The sequence below is a fragment of the Electrona antarctica genome (assembly GCF_951216825.1).
Source record: "Electrona antarctica genome assembly, chromosome: 14".
Taxonomy (NCBI): Eukaryota; Metazoa; Chordata; class Actinopteri; order Myctophiformes; family Myctophidae; genus Electrona; species Electrona antarctica.
The window spans coordinates 12,750,278-12,771,994 of NC_136795.1; the positions used below are offsets into that span (position 1 = coordinate 12,750,278).

Consider the following 21,717-nt stretch of genomic DNA (forward strand, 5'->3'; position numbering starts at 1 on the left):
ATATTATTTTAATGTTGTTTTATGTTATTTATTATATTTAACTTTTGCTTTTCTTTTTTCTTTATTGCTCTGTAAAGCACTGCATTTCATGTCATGAAAGGTGCTATACAAATAAAGTTGTATTATTATTAAGATCATACCAAAACCAAATGATATGTGGGTAAAAAAGAAATCGTCAACTACCCTTTTTGAGGGGCGCTATGGGTAACTGGGTTACCCATAACTGCCCCTCAAGTAACTTTCTTTTTTTTGTGGGGGGGATTGATTCTCCATATACTGTATAATAATAATAATAATAATAATAATGGTATTATATAATAATATACTGTACACATGTTAATGTGTGATAATAATGTATGATAATAATTGGTCACTTACTTCCTGAAGGTGTTTTGATGGGGGTCCCTGACATATTCCCGAAGACCTTTTTATTAATCCTGTAGGTGCCGTTTACGAACCAATTATATTCAGTGCATGGCTTCAAACCGAAACATTCACATTTCTCAGACGTTGCAATTCCTTTATGATAGTTTCCAATTGTGCTGTTACAATCGCAGGTGTATATGAGAGACTGACTGAAGTCTCCACATTTGGTTCTGTTGGCTTTGAAGTTGAAGTTGATCTTAATGGAGTCGTTTGTTGGAATTACCTTCCCATGATTGATTTTACCCTCTGTTGGACACAATATCACACATTATATGTCAAGATGAGCTGAGCATTATTAATTCATGGGACGTCATGATCAGTGGTGGCAAGTAACCAAGTACATTTACTTAAGTACTGTACTTTTACTGTACTACAATTTTGAGATATTTGTACTTCCGATTTCCAATACATTTACTTCTAGTCCACAGACTACATCTCAGATACAAATATTGTACATTTACTCCACTATATTTATTTGAAAACCTTACTACTTACTTTGTAGATTTTGTTTTTAAATGGTTTTTTTTTGTGGCTTTCGCCTTTATTTTATATTTTTATGGAGGGACAGACAGTAGGCTGACAGGAAAAGGGGAGAGAGATGTGGGGGAAGACATGCAGTAAAGGCCGTTGGGATTGGGAGTCGAACCCGCGGCACACTGCCAGACTGGATTACCAGCCAAGGTGCCTGGACCACTAAGCCATGGCCCAGGCCTACTTTGTAGATTTTGATAATTATTACAAAACATACATTAACCATTTCAGCCCTATACATTTCGGCCATTTGAAATTAGCCGATCAACAAACTCACAATGCGTCACATCGGCCTTGTGAAAACCTTTTTTGAGTACTTTTCCCACCACTGGCCATGATAAGAGAGGATATTAATGGTGCCTTTATCCAAGGCACTTTACATAGATTGTGCATCAATTCACACACACATTCATACACCGATAGCGGCAGAAACCATGCAAGGCACCAACCAGCACATCAGGAGCAATTAGGGGTTCAGTGTCTTGCTCAAGGGCACTTCGACACTAACTCTGGGGGAGCCCGGGTTCGAGCTGGCAATTATACAATTATACTCATTATACAAGGAAAAATCATTACCAACTCACCGCAATCAATTTTGACTTTTTGATCTGGCTTAACGATGGTAATGTTGCCGTACTTGATTATAGCGTCACAATTGTAATCTGTGTAGGCCTCCAGTAGGCCTCCAGTCAATGTATTGGTTTTGTTTTTTGATCTGAGGGACAAAAACACATGTCACAGTTAGAAATTCTCCACTTAATGCATGTGTAAATAATTATGAGCAAGGACAATACTGTATTCATTCAGTCACTTCAAAGAAGTGTCCCTTCAGTCATGCTTTACATGTGAAACATTTTTAAGAAGATTGTCTGTTTGTTTGTTTGTTTGTTTGTTTGTTTTACTTACCCTGACAATTTAAACCAATGGTGTGATTATCAGTACAATGTGATGGTTTGTTCTGCCATTCTGGCATTTTGGCAGGAAGTCCATCAGGAAGTGTCAGATTGATTTCTCCTTTGAAAGAGTCTAAGAAATCATCTGTTGAAAATATTAGAACACATTATCGTATGTGATGATATACTGTATATTGGACCACCCAACCACCGCACACCCATTTATTTGTTTGTTTGTTTGTTTATCTATCTACCAACCACATTAGTGCCGGTGTCCCTATTTTGGGCACGCCTTTCTAAGCGAAAATTAGGCCTATAAAAGGTATCAGCGGGACACCGTCGTACGACAAGGTATGGAGCAGGTAGTGGTTAATTTCTTCGTTTGAGTAAAGAGCAGTATAAGATGTCCACTTCCCCTCAGCTCTGTTGACGAGAGTGTCAGCGAGCTGCCAGAGGAAAGGGTGTTGCCACAAGCGATGATTCTCAGCAGAACTTCTCTATAACTTCTGTACTTTGGTATGCTATAACCTGGTTGCCATGGCGATGCGGTGGATAGCATGAGCTCTCGCTATTTCAGAAGCCTAACCTGCAGTTTCCTGTCTTGCAATGAGAGTTCTCACCAAGCATACAAAATATATTTGGTTTCAGTTTGCCCAAACCTATGTTTAAATGTACATCTTATTTTTGGGATAAGGTAGATCATTTTGATCTGACTGAATTCTTTAATATTTTCAAGCAAACAGCCAGCAATAGCATGCTAATTTCTCTCGTGATGCCTTTTGTAGAGTGAGAATTGCTGTACGGTGTGTTTCGAGTTGAGGCCAAGTTATACTTTAGTACATTGGTAATTATTAAACATAAATATGAAACATCCTCAGTGTTCATTTATGTGTGTTGTTTGTAGCTGCTGCCACTGAAAAAACTCCTAAACTGGACCTAGCTGCAAAGCTTCTCCTAAACTGGACCTAGCTGCAAAGCTTCTCCTAAACTGGACCTAGCTGCAAAGCTTCTGTGCCATTTTAGATTTTTGCATTGGCAGATAAAAATAGCAATAGCTTCTACATCTGCTAGAAAGTGTGAGAAGGCATTTGTAGAATCGGCCTCAGGTCTTACTGGGATAATACAGGAAAATAAAATGGCTGATGATGATGATGATGATGAGTGACAGTGAGAATGGCTGGTGCAGCAACGAGAGCCAGGATGTGGTTTTTGCCCTTGCTTGCACAGAGGAAGATAGAAGATGCTCTCTGCAAATCGCATTGCCCTCCGACACTTCTAACACACTATAGTGTATACAGTACTGTAGAACAGATGTTTAGATTAATGAGGGACAGATTGAATTATACCAGTTATAGGTTGGAACGTATCACTTTATCCTATGACTGCTCCAAAGAACAGAAACTTTAACTCGAAACAGTAATTTACATTTAAATTGTCTTGTTTCATACGTTTTGAAACATACTGTATCTTTCTTTCATTCTTTTAAGACTTTTTGGGCGTTTTGATAACATAGTATACTGTGATACTCACAGGCACTACACCACAGGTTGCCCCACTGATAGCCCCACACACATGCAGTATAATATATCACACACACACACACACACGTTTCACAGCTACAGTAGATCAGATCTTTCAGACACTGTTACTTCATTTGTGTGTGTGTGTGTGTGTGTGTGTGTGTGTGTGTGTGTGTGTGTGTGTGTGTGTGTGTGTGTGTGTGTGTGTGTGTGTGTGTGGGTGTGTGTGGGTGTGTGTGGGTGTGTGTGTGTGAGACACAGCTTGGCCTGTTGTAGCGCCACCATGAGGCTGATTTGAAAACTGTCAGTAGTTGTGGCGATTTGTACAAAACGGGTACCAAGCGGGCTACTCCTGAAAAGTTTAGAAGCCAATCGTAGGCAATGAAGGTGGATTACATGACTATGGAGAGCATGTGTACCGATTTGCGTGAAATTTGAAGCAACCACTTCAAATATATAAGCACGATTTAAAAAAGCAAAATGTACGTAAAGCATACAAGCCAATGTGTCTTTTTAGTTTATCATTGATATTTAAGAAGCACAGCACTGTAGAGAATCAGTTTTCCCATTGTTTTTGTTCTTCTTTTTGTTTGTTTCTGTTTTTCTTCTTTTTTTCCCTTTTATTATTTGAATCATTAATAAGGTGGGCATAATAAGCTTTGGCTTCAGCCCAAACCTTTTCAGTCAAACTGTAATTTTGTAACCCTCATTCTGAATGTAATCTAACTAACTAAACTAAGGTGTGACCCTTAGAGTATATACTCTAAGGTGTGACTGGTGTATGTGTGTGGCAACCCTGTCATTAGCGACCCGGCGTGGAATCATTGCTACCCGTCTAAAACACAACCATGAGTTTATAAACTAGATGTGTGCTTATCAAAAAGTGCAAAGTCTGAAAAAGTACAGTACAGTACATGCAGAGAGAACGACAATCGAGAAAATCTGAGTGACAACTAACAACTTTTATAACCTGACCTGAATAAATTATATATATATATATATATATATATATATATATATATATATATTAAACCGCATGAACCGCACTTTAAAGATGGAATCAAATAATCCCACTCAGATTTTTAGATATGGTTATTAAACAGATTGCTGGCGAGATGGAATATGGGCGACAGTACCTGTTCCCCTTTGCAATTTATAGTATTTGAGGACAGGATATGGCGACAAGGTGTGCCTGTGGAACATTCTTACGATTCAGCTGTACTAGAACGTTTAATCCAATACTCAAGGTGGTTCATGATGCTGATTAGACAGGACTGTATTGTTTTTGTTTTGTTTAAAAGAAATCCTGCTATGCCCTTCATTATCTAATCACTCACCACCTCCTGTTCCACAGGCACACCTTGCTGCCATCCTGTCCTCAAATACTGTAGTCTGCAAAGCTAGCACTGTATAATAACCATGAGTTATCTAGAATGATGTGCTCAGTAAGGAACGATTCTCCATCAGGATGGCACTATAGAGCAACTCAGATGATTGGAGCATTTTTCTTTAATATGGAACAGGGTGCAATTAAGGCACGAATGACAACGTTTCCATGTCAGATTACATCTTCGTCATGACCTGATGAAGACGTAATCTGATATTGAAACGTTGAAGTTGTGTATATCATCACAATATACAACACAATCCCTCAGTGCATAGTGCAGGACAACACAGAAGCATACCACATGGTGTATACAATATACTGTGAAGTTGTACATACTAAAATGTTGTACTTGTACAAAGAATACACTGTGAACTTTGCTTGCACAAGTTAGGTAGCAGCTATACTGGGGAAGAAAAGAAAAATGCTGCTTTTTCATCATTATTCTACTGTTGTTATGCTGTAAACTGCTGCATTTTTCTTGAAGGAAGTCAAACCAAAATAAGTTTTACTCTTATGTACTGTACACAAGATGTAACAATCAAGTACAACCTTGTACCTTGAATCCTGAATCTCGTGGTGTTCGAATGAGCCACACGTGCATGCATACACACAAGTAATTTGCTGAACATCCTGTAGTAATTATGGCAAAATACTTTCACTTTCCGTTTTGTGACTTGGTTTGTGTTTGTGTGTGACTTTTGTCACACACAAACATTGTCACACACAAACACAAACCAGGAAATGGGGTGTAGCCTATTGGAAATCAACTCTTGCTCATTTAAGACTGCTTCATAAGGCTTGACCCAGAGCACACGCAAGGAAGATTTATTTTAACTTCAGAAATTGGCAAAAGACAACGTAAGTATTTTTACTTTGATGGATTAATTCTAAGCTCAATATTGTACTCAATGGAGTGAAGGGAAAATAGTGTAACTTTAATAAGATAATTAAATAAATGCTCCGTTCCCATTGAATATATAGGCAGAACCAAAGTTTGTGTGACGTCCCATATGGTTAAAAAAATAAATACAAAACTGTTTAAATGGCATAATACAATTTCTATCCTAAGATTTTGATAGTAGGCCTCAGTACAATACGTGTGTGTGTGTGTGTGTGTGTGTGTGTGTGTGTGTGTGTGTGTGTGTGTGTGTGTGTGTGTGTGTGTGTGTGTGTGTGTGTGTGTGTGTGTGTGTGTGTGTGTGTGTGTGTGTGTGTGTGTGTGTGTGTGTGTGTGTGTGTGTGTGTGTGTGTGTGTGTGTGTGTGTGTTCCATGTTCCAACTCAGTGATAACTCGGATACCTTTACATCTCTAGCAGCTAATACACCAGATATTGTTGTGGTTGATGAAGAGTCCAGAGAAGTGTCTGTATTAGAGATAGCCTGCACCTTTGACCACAGCCTAGAGGAAGCCTTTATGACCAAGGTCATAAAATACCAACCACTTCTACATAACATCTCAGAGCTGGGCTATAGGTGCAGACTATTTGTCTTTATATTTGGCAGCCTAGGGCATATGCACAGACTGGTTGTTAGAGGGTTCCAACAACTTGGGATGCCCAAAAAGGAGGCAAAAAGGCTGGCAAAGTATTGTGGTGTCTCTGCTATAATTGGCAGCCGTCATATATGACGGAGACGCTGTTACTTATACCCATAGAGTACTGTGTGACATGCCTGTTGTATCATGAAAACACATGCCATGACTTTGCAGATGTAACTTTAATGCACCTATAATATTTGTGTCCTTGTATGCATATCCTTTGTGTGAACATAAAGAAATGGTTAAAATGTGTGTGTGTGTGTGTGTGTGTGTGTGTGTGTGTGTGTGTGTGTGTGTGTGTGTGTGTGTGTGTGTGTGTGTGTGTGTGTGTGTGTGTGTGTGTGTGTGTGCATGTGCATGCGTGCATGCGTGTGCACGTGCCTGTCTGCCTGCCTGCTGTCTCTCTCACTCACTCTCTGCCTCTGGTGGTTGATATCTGCAGTCATCTTGTGGAAAACCCTCAACATTGAAAATTCTGTATAGAACACATCACAATGATCAAACTAAACTGTATATATACAGGCAGTTAGACATTATATTACCTGTCGTGTCACTTGTGTCAGTATGTGATAAAAGAAAATGTGTTAGATATACCCGTAATAAACATTGTTGGGGTGTTTGTTCAGTAACTTGTTTTTAGAACCATGGAAGATGGTAATGTAGATTGTTGTGTTCTCTGACATGCACAATAACTTCAACTCAAGCTTGTGTTCAGTCTTAACCCTGTAAGATATTGACCCAGTATAAGAGAATGAAACTGACACGTTAACATCCTCTGTTTGTAGGCTACTAGGAATCAACCATGTCTGGTCAGAAGCTTACCTTGTTGCAAACTCTGGACGAGCTGACAGCAGCGAAGTTAGACTTGTTTAAGTGGAATCTGCAACAGCCTGAAAACATTGTAGGCAACTTGAGGCCACTAGCAGAGGGCGCATTGGAGGAGGCCAATACTAGGCAGAAAGTTGTCAACCTGATTAAGGAGAAATACCCGAATGATGCTCAGGAGATCGTGATGAATGCTTTGAGGAAGATCGGGAGGAATGATCTAGCAAATGATCTGGAAAATATACCCAAAGGTAGGTGAAGAGAGGATACAGTACATGTTTACAGGTTATGAGGTCGGACTGGTACAATAATTCAGAATCTACAGTAGACCACCCTAGTACCTCCCACACACACACACACACACACACACACACACACACACACACACACACACACACACACACACACACATACACATACACACATTCATTTTTATTTATAGAGCGCCTTTCACAGACAGTAATACCTTACACATAGCCTACAATACATGTACCGTAGGTAGGTTCAGGAGTAGAGACCACGCTCTGCCCTCTTATCACGGCCACTCCCCGTTCTATAGCCAGGGAGTCACAGGCCCAAAGGCTCAACGGTTAAGGATTAACCTGTCATGTCATGACATACTTTTTATTTGTGTTTTTCAAAGGTCCACAGAATGAGAGGTCTGCTCTGCCGGAAATATTGTGAAAAAAAGTTATGGCCATTTTTGTATACCACACCATAGACAACCAATATAAGGCTAAATTTCATCATGCGACATGTCAAACTAGGGGGTTTTCATGATTCTGAATCCATTCCAAGCATTAGTTTTGAATGAAAAACACTCCTTGGCCTAAAAACGGTGATAGCCGTCATCACAAATGTGATGAGGTCAGCACATTTGGGCAAGTGGATATGGCCCCAATCTCCTCCTCGATTCACGCTCTTCGTTCTGTCTATTCCTCTAGGAGTCTAGGAATCCCGTCAGGGCAGTGACGGGGCAGAGACGAACGACCGCCCCCCAAGTAGAGCAACAATGCCCGTCAGCTCCTCATCCCATTCCACATTCATCTGATTTTGTTTCAATAAATTGTCAAACTTAAGTAGAGGTGTGGTCTCTTACTAGTGAACTGTTAAATAGCATAACAGTAATTTAAACACGTGACAAAAGCTTATCAATGTTAAAATCAAAAGACAAATGAATAATAATAGGACCTAAAAACAAATAACTAAATAGCCTGACTAAACAGGTGAGTCTTTAGCAGTCTTTTAAAATGTAACAGATGAATGGATGAATACAGTTTAACATTTAAATCAGATTATCTGATTCTTCAATGATTGTGTTTTTAGTAATCTATTGTTTGACCCAGCTTTTGATGGTGATTATTGTTTTCTCTCTAAAGTCTCAGGTGTGGAAAGGCCTCAGGCAACAGGTAAGAACTTTACTTGTATCTCCTACTGTCTATATTTGACCCTGAAATCAAATAATATTGAAATGGACAATGATCAAATTCATGCTTGATGTAAAATTAATAAATCCCACATTCTGTACACCTAATAGTAAGACAATTGTATTCATAGAGCACCCAGACAGTAATATACATAAATTACTGTTTACCATAACATGCAATTGAAATAAAACACAAAAGCGTATAATGATATATCAAAAAAAAAATGTGTAAAACAATCATCATTCATATTTTTCTCATTCAACAGTGCTATTAAACTTTAACAAGTGCAGTGTAACTTTACCTTAAGATTCCCAGACTTTCAGATTCTTCCCTGAGATTATACAATTTTCTGAAGGAGTACATTGTGTCTACTGTTGCCATTTGAGGCTGCTTGCCTTCTTCACATTAGGAACATGAAATTCATTTATCTTTTCTTCCAAATGTCTCAGGTGTGGACGCACCTGGTAAAACTGCAGGTAAGAAAACGGACTTGTCTCTGACCTGTATATTTGACACTGAAATCAAACTACTAGAACTACTAATTCAATGAGCAAAGAGAGCATTTGTATTTGATGTCCTTTTGTTTCAGTTACTATTGAACTTGAACAAGTGCAATGCACCTTTACATTTCTGAGGACAGAAATCAAGTAACATAATAGTATTTTTTGACAGACATGATGAAAGCTGAATTTGTGAAGAACAGGAATGCTCTAATTCAGCACGTCACAGAGGTTCAGCTTATAATAGATGAGGATGCTCAAACAGGAGCAGTATAATGCAATCTGTAATGCTCAAATAAGAATGCTGCTTGATAAAATAACTCCAAAGGGGAAAAAAGCAATCTGAACATTCTATGATGTTCTGAAACATCCCATCTTGTTGAAGATCAAGTAACCCACCCCTGTTGATGTATAATAATGTGTCATGTGTAAGTAATTCAAGGGGATTTATCCTTAGAGGATTTATCCCTCACAAATCATGTTTTTGCGACAAACGGTTACGAAGGAAATTCAAAATGGCGGAAAATCTATCCTGACACATGCGTCATGCCCCAAGGAATCGAGGGTAAAATATTTATTTTAAATTCACGACCTACGGTTCATGAATTATAGGCCAAAACGTAAAGTGGGCTGTTATAGCGCAACCATGAGGCCGGCCGATGCATTTTTCTTGTAATTATTTTTTGTAATTATCTGGGAATGCCTTCTAGGGCCTGACCTAAGGTTTCTGAAATCCTTCAAAATCGGATTATTTAAAAAAAAATAGTTATGTTACTACATGTATAGCAATAGCTGATGAGACACAGAGAGCGTTCCGGCATCAAAGGTAGAACAGCGTATAGGTTGCACCAGGCATCAATGGGTTAAACGAGGACGAGATGAGGAGATTGCACATACCGTAACTTGAGAAAGACATGGGCCTGCTGTAGGTTGCAGTATAGCCTACCCGTTGGGAGACATGACTCTCTAGCTGCAGCACTGAAGTCTCCCTCAAATGCCTCTCCATGTCATGAAACTATTCCAGCCGTAGGATTCCAGCACAGGCAGCGCAAATCCTCGCATCTATAGGCCTACCGGTGCTCATGCACTGTTTAAATGGCTTAAGCATCTAACTTGCAACATTGTTTTTAATTGCTTGTAAACTTGAAAATATCCTACCAATTTCATATGACATGCCTTTACCCAGGGGTCTCGTGGCATCATCAGGGATGTCATAGTAAATGCGACCTGCTGTCGCAATTAAGCCCATATATGGAGATCCCTGATGTCATCAATATTACCGTTTGACCGCCAGGATTAATTCATCCACATCTATCGCGCATTGCCAAGGTTTTATCGTGCGCAACCCTTATTTTGAAGAGCCAAATATCCGTAACCGGATGTTACAATGACAAAATGCTGTGTGTGGTGTCTTGACCGGTTGTTGTTCTCTCGGTCGGTGGTGAAAAAACCCGACCGCGAGTATCATTCATTGCGCCGCTGAAAGCAGCACATAGAGTGAAAGTGGATGCGTTCACATCTTCAAAATGTCCGCGGCCACTGTCCCACTTTGACTGTTATGCTAACGAGCTGCAGCCAACGATTCGATTGGATCAAAACATGGATTAAAGAATTTAAACCCTGGAAAACGTAGGCTACGGTTAATTTAATCCTACGGTTACTACGGTTCTGGTGGACTCCGTGTTAGTATATGGATATATGTCAGAACCTGTTCTGACATATATCCATTCCATATGTTGATCCTTCTCCATCCATCCTTCCTCTTCGATGTCCCTTTTGACTGATACCTAGAGTCCATTTAAACTCTAGACGGGCCTGCCCCAAAGTTATTTGTGCAGCCACGCCCGGCAGCCGGCGAAAACTAGATTTCTCAACAGGCCCGAAAATTAAGACCCGGCCCTACCTGGGCCCTGATCAAACCCTGTACAAGTGCAGTGTAACTTTACCTTAAGATTCCCAGACTTTCAGATTCTTCCCTGAGATTATACAATTTTCTGAAGGAGTACATTGTGTCTACTGTTGCCATTTGAGGCTGCTTGTCTTCTTCACATTAGGAACATGAAATTCATTTATCTTTTCTTCCAAATGTCTCAGGTGTGGACGCACCTGGTAAAACTGCAGGTAAGAAAACAGACTTGTCTCTGACCTGTATATCTGACGCTGAAATCAAACTACTAGAACTACTAATTCAATGAGCAAAGAGAGCATTTGTATTTGATGTCCTTTTGTTTCAGTCAATATTGAACTTGAACAAGTGCAATGCACCTTTACATTTCTGAGGACAGAAATCAAGTAACATAATAGTATTTTTTGACAGACATGATGAAAGCTGAATTTGTGAAGGAATGCCCTAATTCAGCACGTCACAGAGGTTCATCGTATAATAGATGAGGATGCTCAAACAGGAGCAGTATAATGAAATCTGTAATGCTCAAATGAGAATGCTGCTTGATAAAATAACTCCAAAGGGGAAAAAAGCAATCTGAACATTCTATGATGTTCTGAAACATCCCATCTTGTTGAAGATCAAGTAACCCACCCCTGTGATGTGTATAATAAGGTGTCATGTGTAAGTAATTTAAGGGGATTTATCCTTAGAGGATTTATCCCTCACAAATCATGTTTTTGCAACAAACGGTTACGAAGGAAATTCAAAATGGCGGAAAATCTATCCTGACACATGGGGATGCGTCATGCCCCAAGAAATCCAGGGTAAAATATTTGTTTTAAATTCACGACCTACGGTTCATGAATTATAGGCCAAAGCGTAAAGTGGGCTGTTATAGCGCGACCATGAGGCCGGCCGATGCATTTTTCTTGTAATTCATTTTTGTAATTATATGAACCTCCCCTCCCAGTGTTGTAACTTTAGCCTTTACGGTTTCTGAGAAAAATATACTTGAATGTGAGTGGGTCAATGGGGGAAATTGTATTAAACTCTTAGCAAAAAGCAACCGCACGATTCCAGATGAAGCCGGTGAATTTGACTCAACTGTGTGATGCCAAAACTGTGGGGCAAGTAGACTGGCAAACTTTGGGGTTGCACTAGAAGTACAAAATAAAGTGGGACAATAACACTTGTTCCCCCACTCCCTCGCTGCGCTCCTCACCCCCTCGCTGCAGTGGCTGGGCTGTCAATGAATGTGCAGCCTAAACCTTATGTGGTGGTGGGCTGGCTGGGTTAGCCTACCTATAGATGCGGATGCGGCCCCCACTTGCGCTGGCTCGGCACATTTGACATTCGAGCGACGCGTTGGGTTTATCTTTAAACGAGGACGAGATGAGGAGATTGCACATACCGTAACTTGAGAAAGACATGGGCCTGCTGTAGTTTGCAGTATAGCCTACCCGTTGGGAGACATGACTCTCAGCTGCAGCACTGCAGTCTCCCTCAAATGCCTCTCCATGTCATGAAACTATTCCAGCCATAGGATTCCAGCACAGGCAGCGCAAATCCTCGCATCTATAGGCCTACCGGTGCTCATGCACTGTTTAAATGGCTTAAGCATCTAACTTGCAACATTGTTTTTAATTGCTTGTACACTTGAAAATATCCTACCAATTTCATATGACATGCCTTTACCCAGGGGTCTCGTGGCATCATCAGGGATGTCATAGTAAATGCGACCTGCTGTCGCAATTAAGCCCATATATGGAGATCCCTGATGTCATCAATATTACCGTTTGACCGCCAGGATTAATTCATCTATCTATCGCGCATTGCCAAGGTTTTATCGTGCGCAACCCTTATTTTGAAGAGCCAAATATCCGTAACCGGATGTTACAATGACAAAATGCTGTGTGTGGTGTCTTGACCGGTTGTTGTTCTCTCGGTCGGTGGTGACAAAACCGACCGCGAGTATCATTCATTGCGCCGCTGAAAGCAGAACATAGAGTGAAAGTGGATGCGTTCGCATCTTCAAAATGTCCGCGGCCACTGTCCCACTTTGACTGTTATGCTAACGAGCTGCAGCCAACGATTCGATTGGATCAAAACATGGATTAAAGAATTTAAACCCTGGAAAACGTAGGCTACGGTTCTGGAAGGCTAAACGATTAATTTAATCCTACGGTTACTACGGTTCTGGCGGACTCCGTGTATGGATATATGTCAGAACCTGTTCTGACATATATCCATTCCATATGTTGATCCTTCTCCATCCATCCTTCCTCTTCGATGTCCCTTTTGACTGATACCTGTCCATTTAAACTCTAGACGGGCCCGCCCCAAAGTTATTTGTGCAGTTATTTTTCAACAGGCCGAAAATTAAGGCCCGGCCCTACCTGGGCCCTGATCAAACCCTGTACATTCAAGACACTGCCCCCGCTGCCACCCTTAGATCTCCATATATGGAGTTGACCTGACATTCCATATGACCCTGTACACTCAAGACACACTCCATATATGGCCATCGCCCTCAGGCGTCTTACTGGTATTAACGGAATATTGCTGATGTATAATTTACGGTACTGTTTTTCCTAAAGAGCGGTAATGTGTTCCTAATAAGAACATATTATTTCTAATGAAGACAATATAATCTCATGACGATGGTGGGGAAGGAGTTCGGGGGGTGTTCAATTAGGTCATAATTATATGTAGTAACTTGATGTAATTCATGGTAATACAATGAAATGAAGGCCTAATGAAGAACACATTATTCTAATTAAACCCTTCGGCTATACGGTAGGATAGTGGAAAAGTAGGCTACAGTAGGAACCGAAATAATATTAACATTAGGCATTATAAAGAACATAAAGAACTAATAACTCTTATAGGCTTTGTTATCTGATTTCTTATTAGACCCTAATGTACACATATTATTTCTAATTATGAACAAATTATTAATAACGGCTTATTAGGTCATAATTTGTATAACGTAAATTGGGCTGCGACCTGTTTTTCTTTACACTGGGAAAAGGAACATCAAGACTTACACTATGAACGATTCCTATCACAATTAAAATCCTCAGTGTAACTCAGTGTAAATTTGGATCTGCAATAAGGTCCATTGTAGAAACGTGGTACCATAATTCCCTAACTCCCTCACACTTTCACAGACTCCAAAATCGTCACAGAGAAGCAGCTGATGCAGGTGGCTAATAAAATTGGAAAAGCATGGAGGAAGATTGGCATATTGCTGGGTATCAGCGGGCATAAATTGGAGCAGATTGAGGAGAACCATCCACGGGACCACGTGGACAGAGTTTATCAAATGCTGTACCTTTGGAGAAAACAACAGAGGAAAAACGCCACAGCTGCCCACTTACACGCCAAGCTTGCAGAGTTAGACGAAGACCTAGAAGACGATGATATAGACTTCCTGCTAGAGGAAGGAGTGTGAATGAGTTATTTGGATGAGGGCACTTCAATTATGCAGATTTCGTTCTTCAAGGCGTTCAAAAATAATGGTTCCAAAAAACAACAAATTCACCAAAAACAATAAACTTACAAGCCTCTAATTCAAGCAAAGCTGTACCTTTTAATGAGTGTGTGCTTTCCCAACACAACTGTCTAGCTATAGCCTCGGTACCCAGGCTTTCAAGACCCAGTGTTTTGATGATGTAATATTGTAGTTTGATTTCTAACTGGCTGCAAAATCTGTTTCAGCCACACATTCTGTATTGGAATTGGAATTGGAATGCAGACGATAGAGGTCATAACCACTGCCTGTTTGTTTGTTTGACACTGAAGAAGTTGTAATATCATCCAAATTGTTAGTTTGCACCTGCAATAAAAAGGCTTCAACTGCCTGTGTGCTCCATGTGCTCCTTATTAGTGTGGTACTTGTAACACTTTATTATTTTACTGGAGTAAGACAAACTTTGCCGCATTACTCCTCCCACAGTTTTGACTGTACGCACTTGAGCCATATGTCAAATTGACCGGAAAAATCGGGAATCGTGTGCTTGCTCATTGCTAAGAGAAATATTGTATAGTTTAATTGATATTAATTTATTCGTGCATTAAATGTCCCCATTGACATGAATGGGAAAATGCGAAAACTCACGTTCAAGTATTTCTCGGAGACCGTAAGCGATATAGTTACAAAACTTGGAGGGTAAATTCATAATACTTACTAAAATTAATTAACTTATCAGTCGGCCTCATGGTGGCGCTATAACAGCCCACTTTACGTTTTGGCTTATAACTCTTGAACCGTAGGTCTTAAAATCAAAATTATTTTTGCGTCAGGATAGATTTTCCGCCATTTCGATTTTTCTTCAAAACACACTTTTATTTTCTAAATCTACAGATTTTGTCCGAATCTCACAGAAGTACTCGGTACACATGATCTCTGGACCTATCGGACCGCGTTTACATTTTTTTCAGATTTTTTGAATTTTTTTTGTCCGTATGGTTCGGCCAAAATCGTCGTCCGAAGTTAGTGGGAGGGGCCTATTTTACAAAAAATGCCTAAAATCACGAACGGAATGTCCAATCCATCCGAAATTTGAATCAGATGTCGCGGGTGGTTTAATCAAACAAAAGCCAAAAGCGATTCTATTTTCATCCATAGGGGGCGCCGCAAATGCGAAGAATGTAACCGTTTCTTACAGAAACATTATTTTTGGGGGGTTAAATCCCCTCCGAATTACTTACGCATGATCGCAGGGGTGACTTGACATTGTAATTGGCTGGCAATATCAGTGGGAGGGGCATATGTAAGCCACTGCGGCAACCACACTTTGCAATTATTTTAAATTGCGACCTTTCTAGTTACTTCCGGTATTGGGTATTCTGTATTCATATGCTAAGAGTAGGCCTACTCGCAATGTTCCATATATTGACAGGACATCCTTGAGGGGGGGGGGGGGTTTGAAAATTCCTAGTTTTCATCGTTATTTTCATTAAACTGTTGTTTTACCGACTTTTTAGTTTTCAAATGTCTCAATTTGAGCGTCCTGTTTTTATGTTGCTGCTGTTTTTGCCGTTCCAAACACTGCAATACTTGACCATATGTGTTGCTGTAGGACACATAAAAAACTGAAATTGTAGGTTCCGTAATGCAATTCCAATGGTCTTTAGCCCTAAACAATAATGGCGGATTTGGCCACGCCGGGCCACGCCCCGGAAAATCCATATGTATGTCTCAAAGAATAGTGGCTGTTAGTGCAGGTGTTATCAGCCCAAATATGGACATGCACAACATCAGCACAAATAAGCACGTCACATGCCCGTCATGGAGATACCAGTGTGTTTGTGTGCTCAGATTATCAGCGCAAGTCATTGTTATTGTTAACAATTTTATGCGCATGTATGGAGATGTTCCCTTGACATGGTAAATGGTGCATTTATATAGCGCCTTTATCCAAGGCGCTTTACATAGATTGTGCCTTACATTCACCCATTCACACACACATTCATACACCGATTGCGGCGGAAGCCATGCAAGGTACCAACCAGCACATCGGGAGCAATTTGGGGTTCAGTGTCTTGCCCAAGGACACTTCGACATGTAGACAGGAGGAGCCGGGATTCAAACCGCCGACCCATGGATCATTGGACGACCTGCTCTACCTCTTGAGCCTGCATGGTGTAAGTGCGTGCGTTCTTCAAATGCGTGCACACATCAGATCTTCAGATCACAGCTGATGGCCTGTAACAGACCAGAGGGAAGGCACTGACAGACAGACAGACTAATTGTCTGCATCTGTGTCATGTGGTTTAGGAATTGATTTGTGTACTATGTCATACTAGTGGCAATAAGGCATGGGATTGGCAAGTGGCAACCTTGCTATATCAACGATATTTGGTTATATCTTTGGGAATGTAAATGTGTTTATCTTTTCCATCCAGATGACAAGATGTACAAGTTGAACAGCAAACCTACAGGTCTCTGTGTGATCATGAACAATGAGAACTTTAAGGATCCTGAAGCTAAACGAAATGGAACAGACAAGGATGCTGGTATGAACGTTGTTTGGATACTATCCCTCATCGTTTCTTACATATTTACAAATTGAAGATCACTCAATGGCTGTACTCAGTCAGAGATTGCTTGTGAAAAGTAAACACTATGCTCTGAATGTTGGTTGAAGCCTTTGAATCAAGGGTTGTTTGTTTCCACCCCTGCAGGTGATTTGGCACGTACATTCAGCTGGCTGGGTTTCAGGGTGTTGATGTGTAAAGACCAAACCAAGGGCCAAATGGAGGAGTCACTGAAACGCTTCTCTTCGAAGGACCTCACTGGGCTGCAGGGGTCCAGTGTTAAGGAATGGTCCGACGGGGCGTTCACTGACCTACATGTTAATGATGTTCCACAGCACGGAGATGCCTTTGTTTGCTGCATTATGAGTCACGGAGATGAGGGTTGTGTTAAAGGAACAGATTGGGAGTCCCTCCCCATTAAAGACATAACTAAGACTTTCAATGGACAGAACTGCAATGTCCTTGTGGGTAAGCCCAAAGTGTTCTTCGTCCAGGCCTGCCAGGACAAGAAAAAGATTCAGTCTGGCATCGCAGCAGACAACATCCCAGAACTTCAAGAGGACGCTCCAGTGGTCAAGCTCATTCCTGTGGATGCAGATTTCCTGGTCCACATGTCCACCGTGGATAATTGTGTGTCATTTAGACACCCATCCGATGGGAGCTGGTTCATGCAGTCTGTGTGTAAACAGCTAAAAGAAGGCTGTCGCAGGTAACTCTCAAAATACTAATTAAGATTATGAATAAATTATAAACTGATATATTAATATATTGTTAATTAAGGAATGCTAAGTAAAACTTGGTCCACAATATCTTTTAGACCTGACCATAATTGTTGCCATTGTATTACTGCATACATTGTTTAACTGGCCGCAATTCAGTCAAGTGCCTGTGGCAGTGGTGGTGACTTGTTGGCGTGTTCTAAATGTTGTGTGTTTGTTACAGCGGTGATGACCTCTGTACCATTCTACTTCGGGTCAACAATGAGGTGAGCCAGAAGGTGGGAAGGATAGACAATACGGACGCAATTCAGATGCCAGAGCAAAAGGTCACACTGAGGAAAAAGCTGGTGTTTTCACCAATGTTCAAATGATTCCAAAATACCACATTCCAAAAAAACACAGAGTGCATTCGGACAGCACAAAACATATATTTGGCTAATAATGAATGTCCTGTGTAAAAATGATGCTGTTAAACAGGCATTTTTATATATCAGCCCTAAAGATACATTTAAATACATATCAAACTGTATTATGTACTAATAAAGGAATGGGATAAATGTGGGTTAGAGCATGTCTTGTGAAACTACGAGTGGGGTAAAAAGAATATGTTTTTAAATAGGGTAGTATTTTGTGTATTAGCAGTAATCTAGTGTTGATGGTGTTTTCTCTTAGTGTATTAATTTTGAAATGGAAAGGATGTACTGAATGTAATCTGTATGCTTTTATTGGCGGAACCAGTGTATATGAATAGTTTTTGTCATATAACTATTGTATGATGGTGTTATTATGGGGCGTACAAAGGGCACAGGTACTCTTTTGTATTTGTGCGTTGTTTGTTTATTTTAAAGGTGATGATTCTGATGCCTTTTATTGATGCTTACTATATGATCAATATAATATGTAAGAAAAGCATATAATTCAATAAAGGTTATACAATTATAATTATTGTCTTTGCAACTATTCATAATTGTGTCCCACCTCTCTGATGGATGACTGTTACTTCTTTGTCAACAATAATTTCCTGTCCCCATTTCCTGTCAGCCTACTTTCTGTCCCTCCATACAAAATATTAAAAAAAGGCGAAAGCCCCAAAAAAAAGAAAAAAAAGACTAGAAGTGGTGAACTGTCACCTGTCAAATAATGATGTGACTGATGTCTGCATTAAGTAGTCCAGCCAGGCATCAGACACAATACATACAGGCCTCTCTTTAGGTGCCTATAGCATAGCAGGTGCATTTTGATCAAAGATCCCGGGAGGGGGTGGGGGGGACCGGGGACTCAGATTTTACAGGGGGCTGCAGTTTCGAATTGCAGCCGTCCGTAGGTGCCCTTTGAGAGCGGGTTTGAAGGACTCAAGGGATTCACATGTCTTAATGGCTGTTGGTAGGGCATTCCACATTTTGGCATATAGGAGCGAAATGAATTTAGTCCCTTTGTTTGGCCGAATCTGGGTTGCACATGGTTTGTTGAACTCCCTCTGGTGTTGTGGGTGTGGAGAAATCTTGTGGACCAGACCCATTGCAAGATGGTGCATGCATAGTCGAAGAAACATTGTACAGGGGCTCCTAACGAACTAGTAATTTCATCTTTTCGTGTGATAATATTGTCACCCACTCTAACCAAGAAGCCATCTGTCTTGCTGAGATTACTTTTTGATACAAAGAGAATGGATTCAGTTTTTCCCAGGTGTGAAGAGTTTTTTTTATCAGCGAGCCAGGTGCAGATTCTACCGATTTCAGAGCTGAGGGCCTTTTCAACCTGCAGTTTGAAAAGGCCAACCTTTTCAACCTGCTGTTGACGTGGCCATCACCGGCCATATACTCCATGTTTATCCAATAAACAACCCTAAACGTAATTTTGTCTAATGCTTGGTCTTTCCTAGTGAACTGTTATCTGGGGGACACATACCCCCCACTCCCCCCACCCTGAAACCCCCACCCCAATCATGTGGGACCCCACAGAAACCAACTCTCTGAGGTATTTACCATCTGAAAGCTGATGTGAGGATGAACTGGGAAGACTGGATCCAGATGAAAACTCTCTATACAGTACATCATGGTGTGACCAACCCAGCCTCCACAATAAGATATATCCATCTTTGTTGCTGGTAGGCTATAAATGCTTTCATTTTCCCTTGTGAACTTTGTGTGCACACAACGGCGACGTGATTCCTTGCTAAAGGTAGGACATTTTGCAGAATGCATGACGACGCATTATGTATTTTATTTTAATTCAACCCTGATTTGTCTAAAAGCTATCTTGTTCTAATTTCTAATGATGTTGGCAAACTGAAACTAGACAACATTGTTCTGCTTTGATCTGAACTTGATCAAACTTTGAACTTGAAGCTATTTGTAATTAATGGTTTACACTGTACTATACAGTACACTTTTCAGAATTAACTAAACAATGAGGATTTTAGACTGCAGAAAAGGGAGGGGGACGACTGCTAAAGTTGAAGATGTACTTTGAGACAAAATATGCAATTACTGGGTCGAGAAAAACAAGTAATAAGTAAAGTAATAAGTAACTAGTTACTTTTGATAGGTAGTAAAAAGTAATAATATTACTTTTTTAAAGTAACTAGTAATAAGTAATAATATTACCGTTTTAGAGTAACTTCTCCAACACTGTCAGTGTGTCTAAAAACATAAAGGAATTATTATTTTATTTTTATAAGAGCAGCGCAACTATATACTGTATCCATTTTGACTCCTGAATGTTCCAGACCTAAAATAGGCTACACTGCATAATACAGTGTAACATAGACACGTCCATAAATGAAATACTGACACGCACCGTGATTGACTGATGCGATAGTGAATCACTGATGAAAACACTTAATAATTAGTTATTTAGCTTTAATATTTGGCCTATATTAAAATCCATTTGTCATTAGGTAGGCTATACAACAACACACACCCACAACTCGCTATACAAACTGAAAATATTTGGCAAATCTTAAAACAACTGTCTGTCTGTCTGTCTGTCTGTCTGTCACTCACTCACTCACTCACTCACTCACTCACTCACTCACTCTCTCTGGTGGTTGATATCAAAATAAAATTAATCCAAATTGTTTTTGGAACCATGGAAGATGAAAATGTAGATTGTTGTGTGTTCTCTGATGTGCATAATAACTTCAACTAAAGCTTGTGTTCAGTCTCTTCACACCCAAAGCAGTAAGATAATGAACCTGACATGTTAACATCCTCTGTTTGTAGGCTACTATAATCAATCATGGCTGCTCAGAAGCTGTTGGAAACCCTGCAGGAGCTGGAGGACAAGGACATAGTGTCATTCAAGTGGCAACTGCGACAGCCTGGCAACTTTGTAGGCGGCTTGCAGCCACTAAAAGTTGCCGCCTTGGAGAATGCTAAAAATAGGGAAAGTCTAGTCAGTCTGATTATAGGTGATGGATAATTTTGAGTTATTAGATCTGTAGATCTGTTATTTTTGGTGGATGGTAGTTTCCATGTTCTCAATAACTATGTATTTTTCATGCCCTGTATCCCACTGAGTTTACATATCATTTCTGCCCCAGCGTAAAACAGATAGTATTAAATCTCACTCTCCCCCAGTCAGCGAGTAAGATAAAAGATTGTTTTCTCCTGTTTGACGTCTTGCATTATCTGCCCCTCTGGTGAAAAACATGTTATTCGGCCTTGGTACGGTGCCAGAGCAGACAAATTGTCTCCTACTAACTAGTCAGTAACCAGTTATAAACTACATCTACATTTAAAAGAACTACGTTTCCCTTTGGTCACACTTTCTGGATTCCCGGAAGTGTGATTTGCCACGTCAGTTGTACTGTCCCAAGTGAACCTCCCGGCAATAGGTGTCGCCATTATTCACTTTTGGTTACCCTCTGAACTCCAATTGAGTACTTCCTATGTCAGAGTTTGTTTTGTTATCATAACAGTATAAAATATGGTCACTGATGATGTGTCAGTGAGAGATCGTTTTAACGCTGTACGGACCTGCCATTTCTCTCCCGATGTGATTTGTAATATATATCAAAT

The 21,717-nt window shown here is 40.3% G+C and overlaps 1 protein-coding gene across 1 annotated transcript; it reads left to right on the forward strand.

Annotated features, from left to right (window-relative positions):
• The first annotated feature begins 5,521 nt into the window (after window positions 1-5,521).
• On the forward strand, window positions 5,522-18,507 carry LOC306936851 (caspase-8-like). Its single transcript, XM_079520484.1, has 8 exons — window positions 5,522-5,615; window positions 7,080-7,370; window positions 8,499-8,528; window positions 8,996-9,022; window positions 11,141-11,167; window positions 16,845-16,955; window positions 17,124-17,685; window positions 17,919-18,507. The coding sequence occupies exons 2-8, from the start codon at window positions 7,097-7,099 to the stop codon at window positions 18,064-18,066; spliced, it is 1,179 nt and encodes a 392-aa protein (XP_079376610.1). The 5' UTR covers window positions 5,522-5,615; window positions 7,080-7,096; the 3' UTR covers window positions 18,067-18,507.
• Window positions 18,508-21,717: the final 3,210 nt, after the last annotated feature.

What these genes read in the sequence shown, in the direction of transcription:
- LOC306936851 (XM_079520484.1), top strand. Translation starts at nt 7,097, where the DNA reads ATGTCTGGTCAGAAGCTTACCTTGTTGCAAACTCTGGACGAGCTGACA. An exon ending in CGCACCTGGTAAAACTGCAG is followed by an intron (nt 11,168 to 16,844) that starts GTAAGAAAACAG and finishes TTTTCCATCCAG; the next exon opens with ATGACAAGATGTACAAGTTG. An exon ending in CTAAAAGAAGGCTGTCGCAG is followed by an intron (nt 17,686 to 17,918) that starts GTAACTCTCAAA and finishes TGTTTGTTACAG; the next exon opens with CGGTGATGACCTCTGTACCA.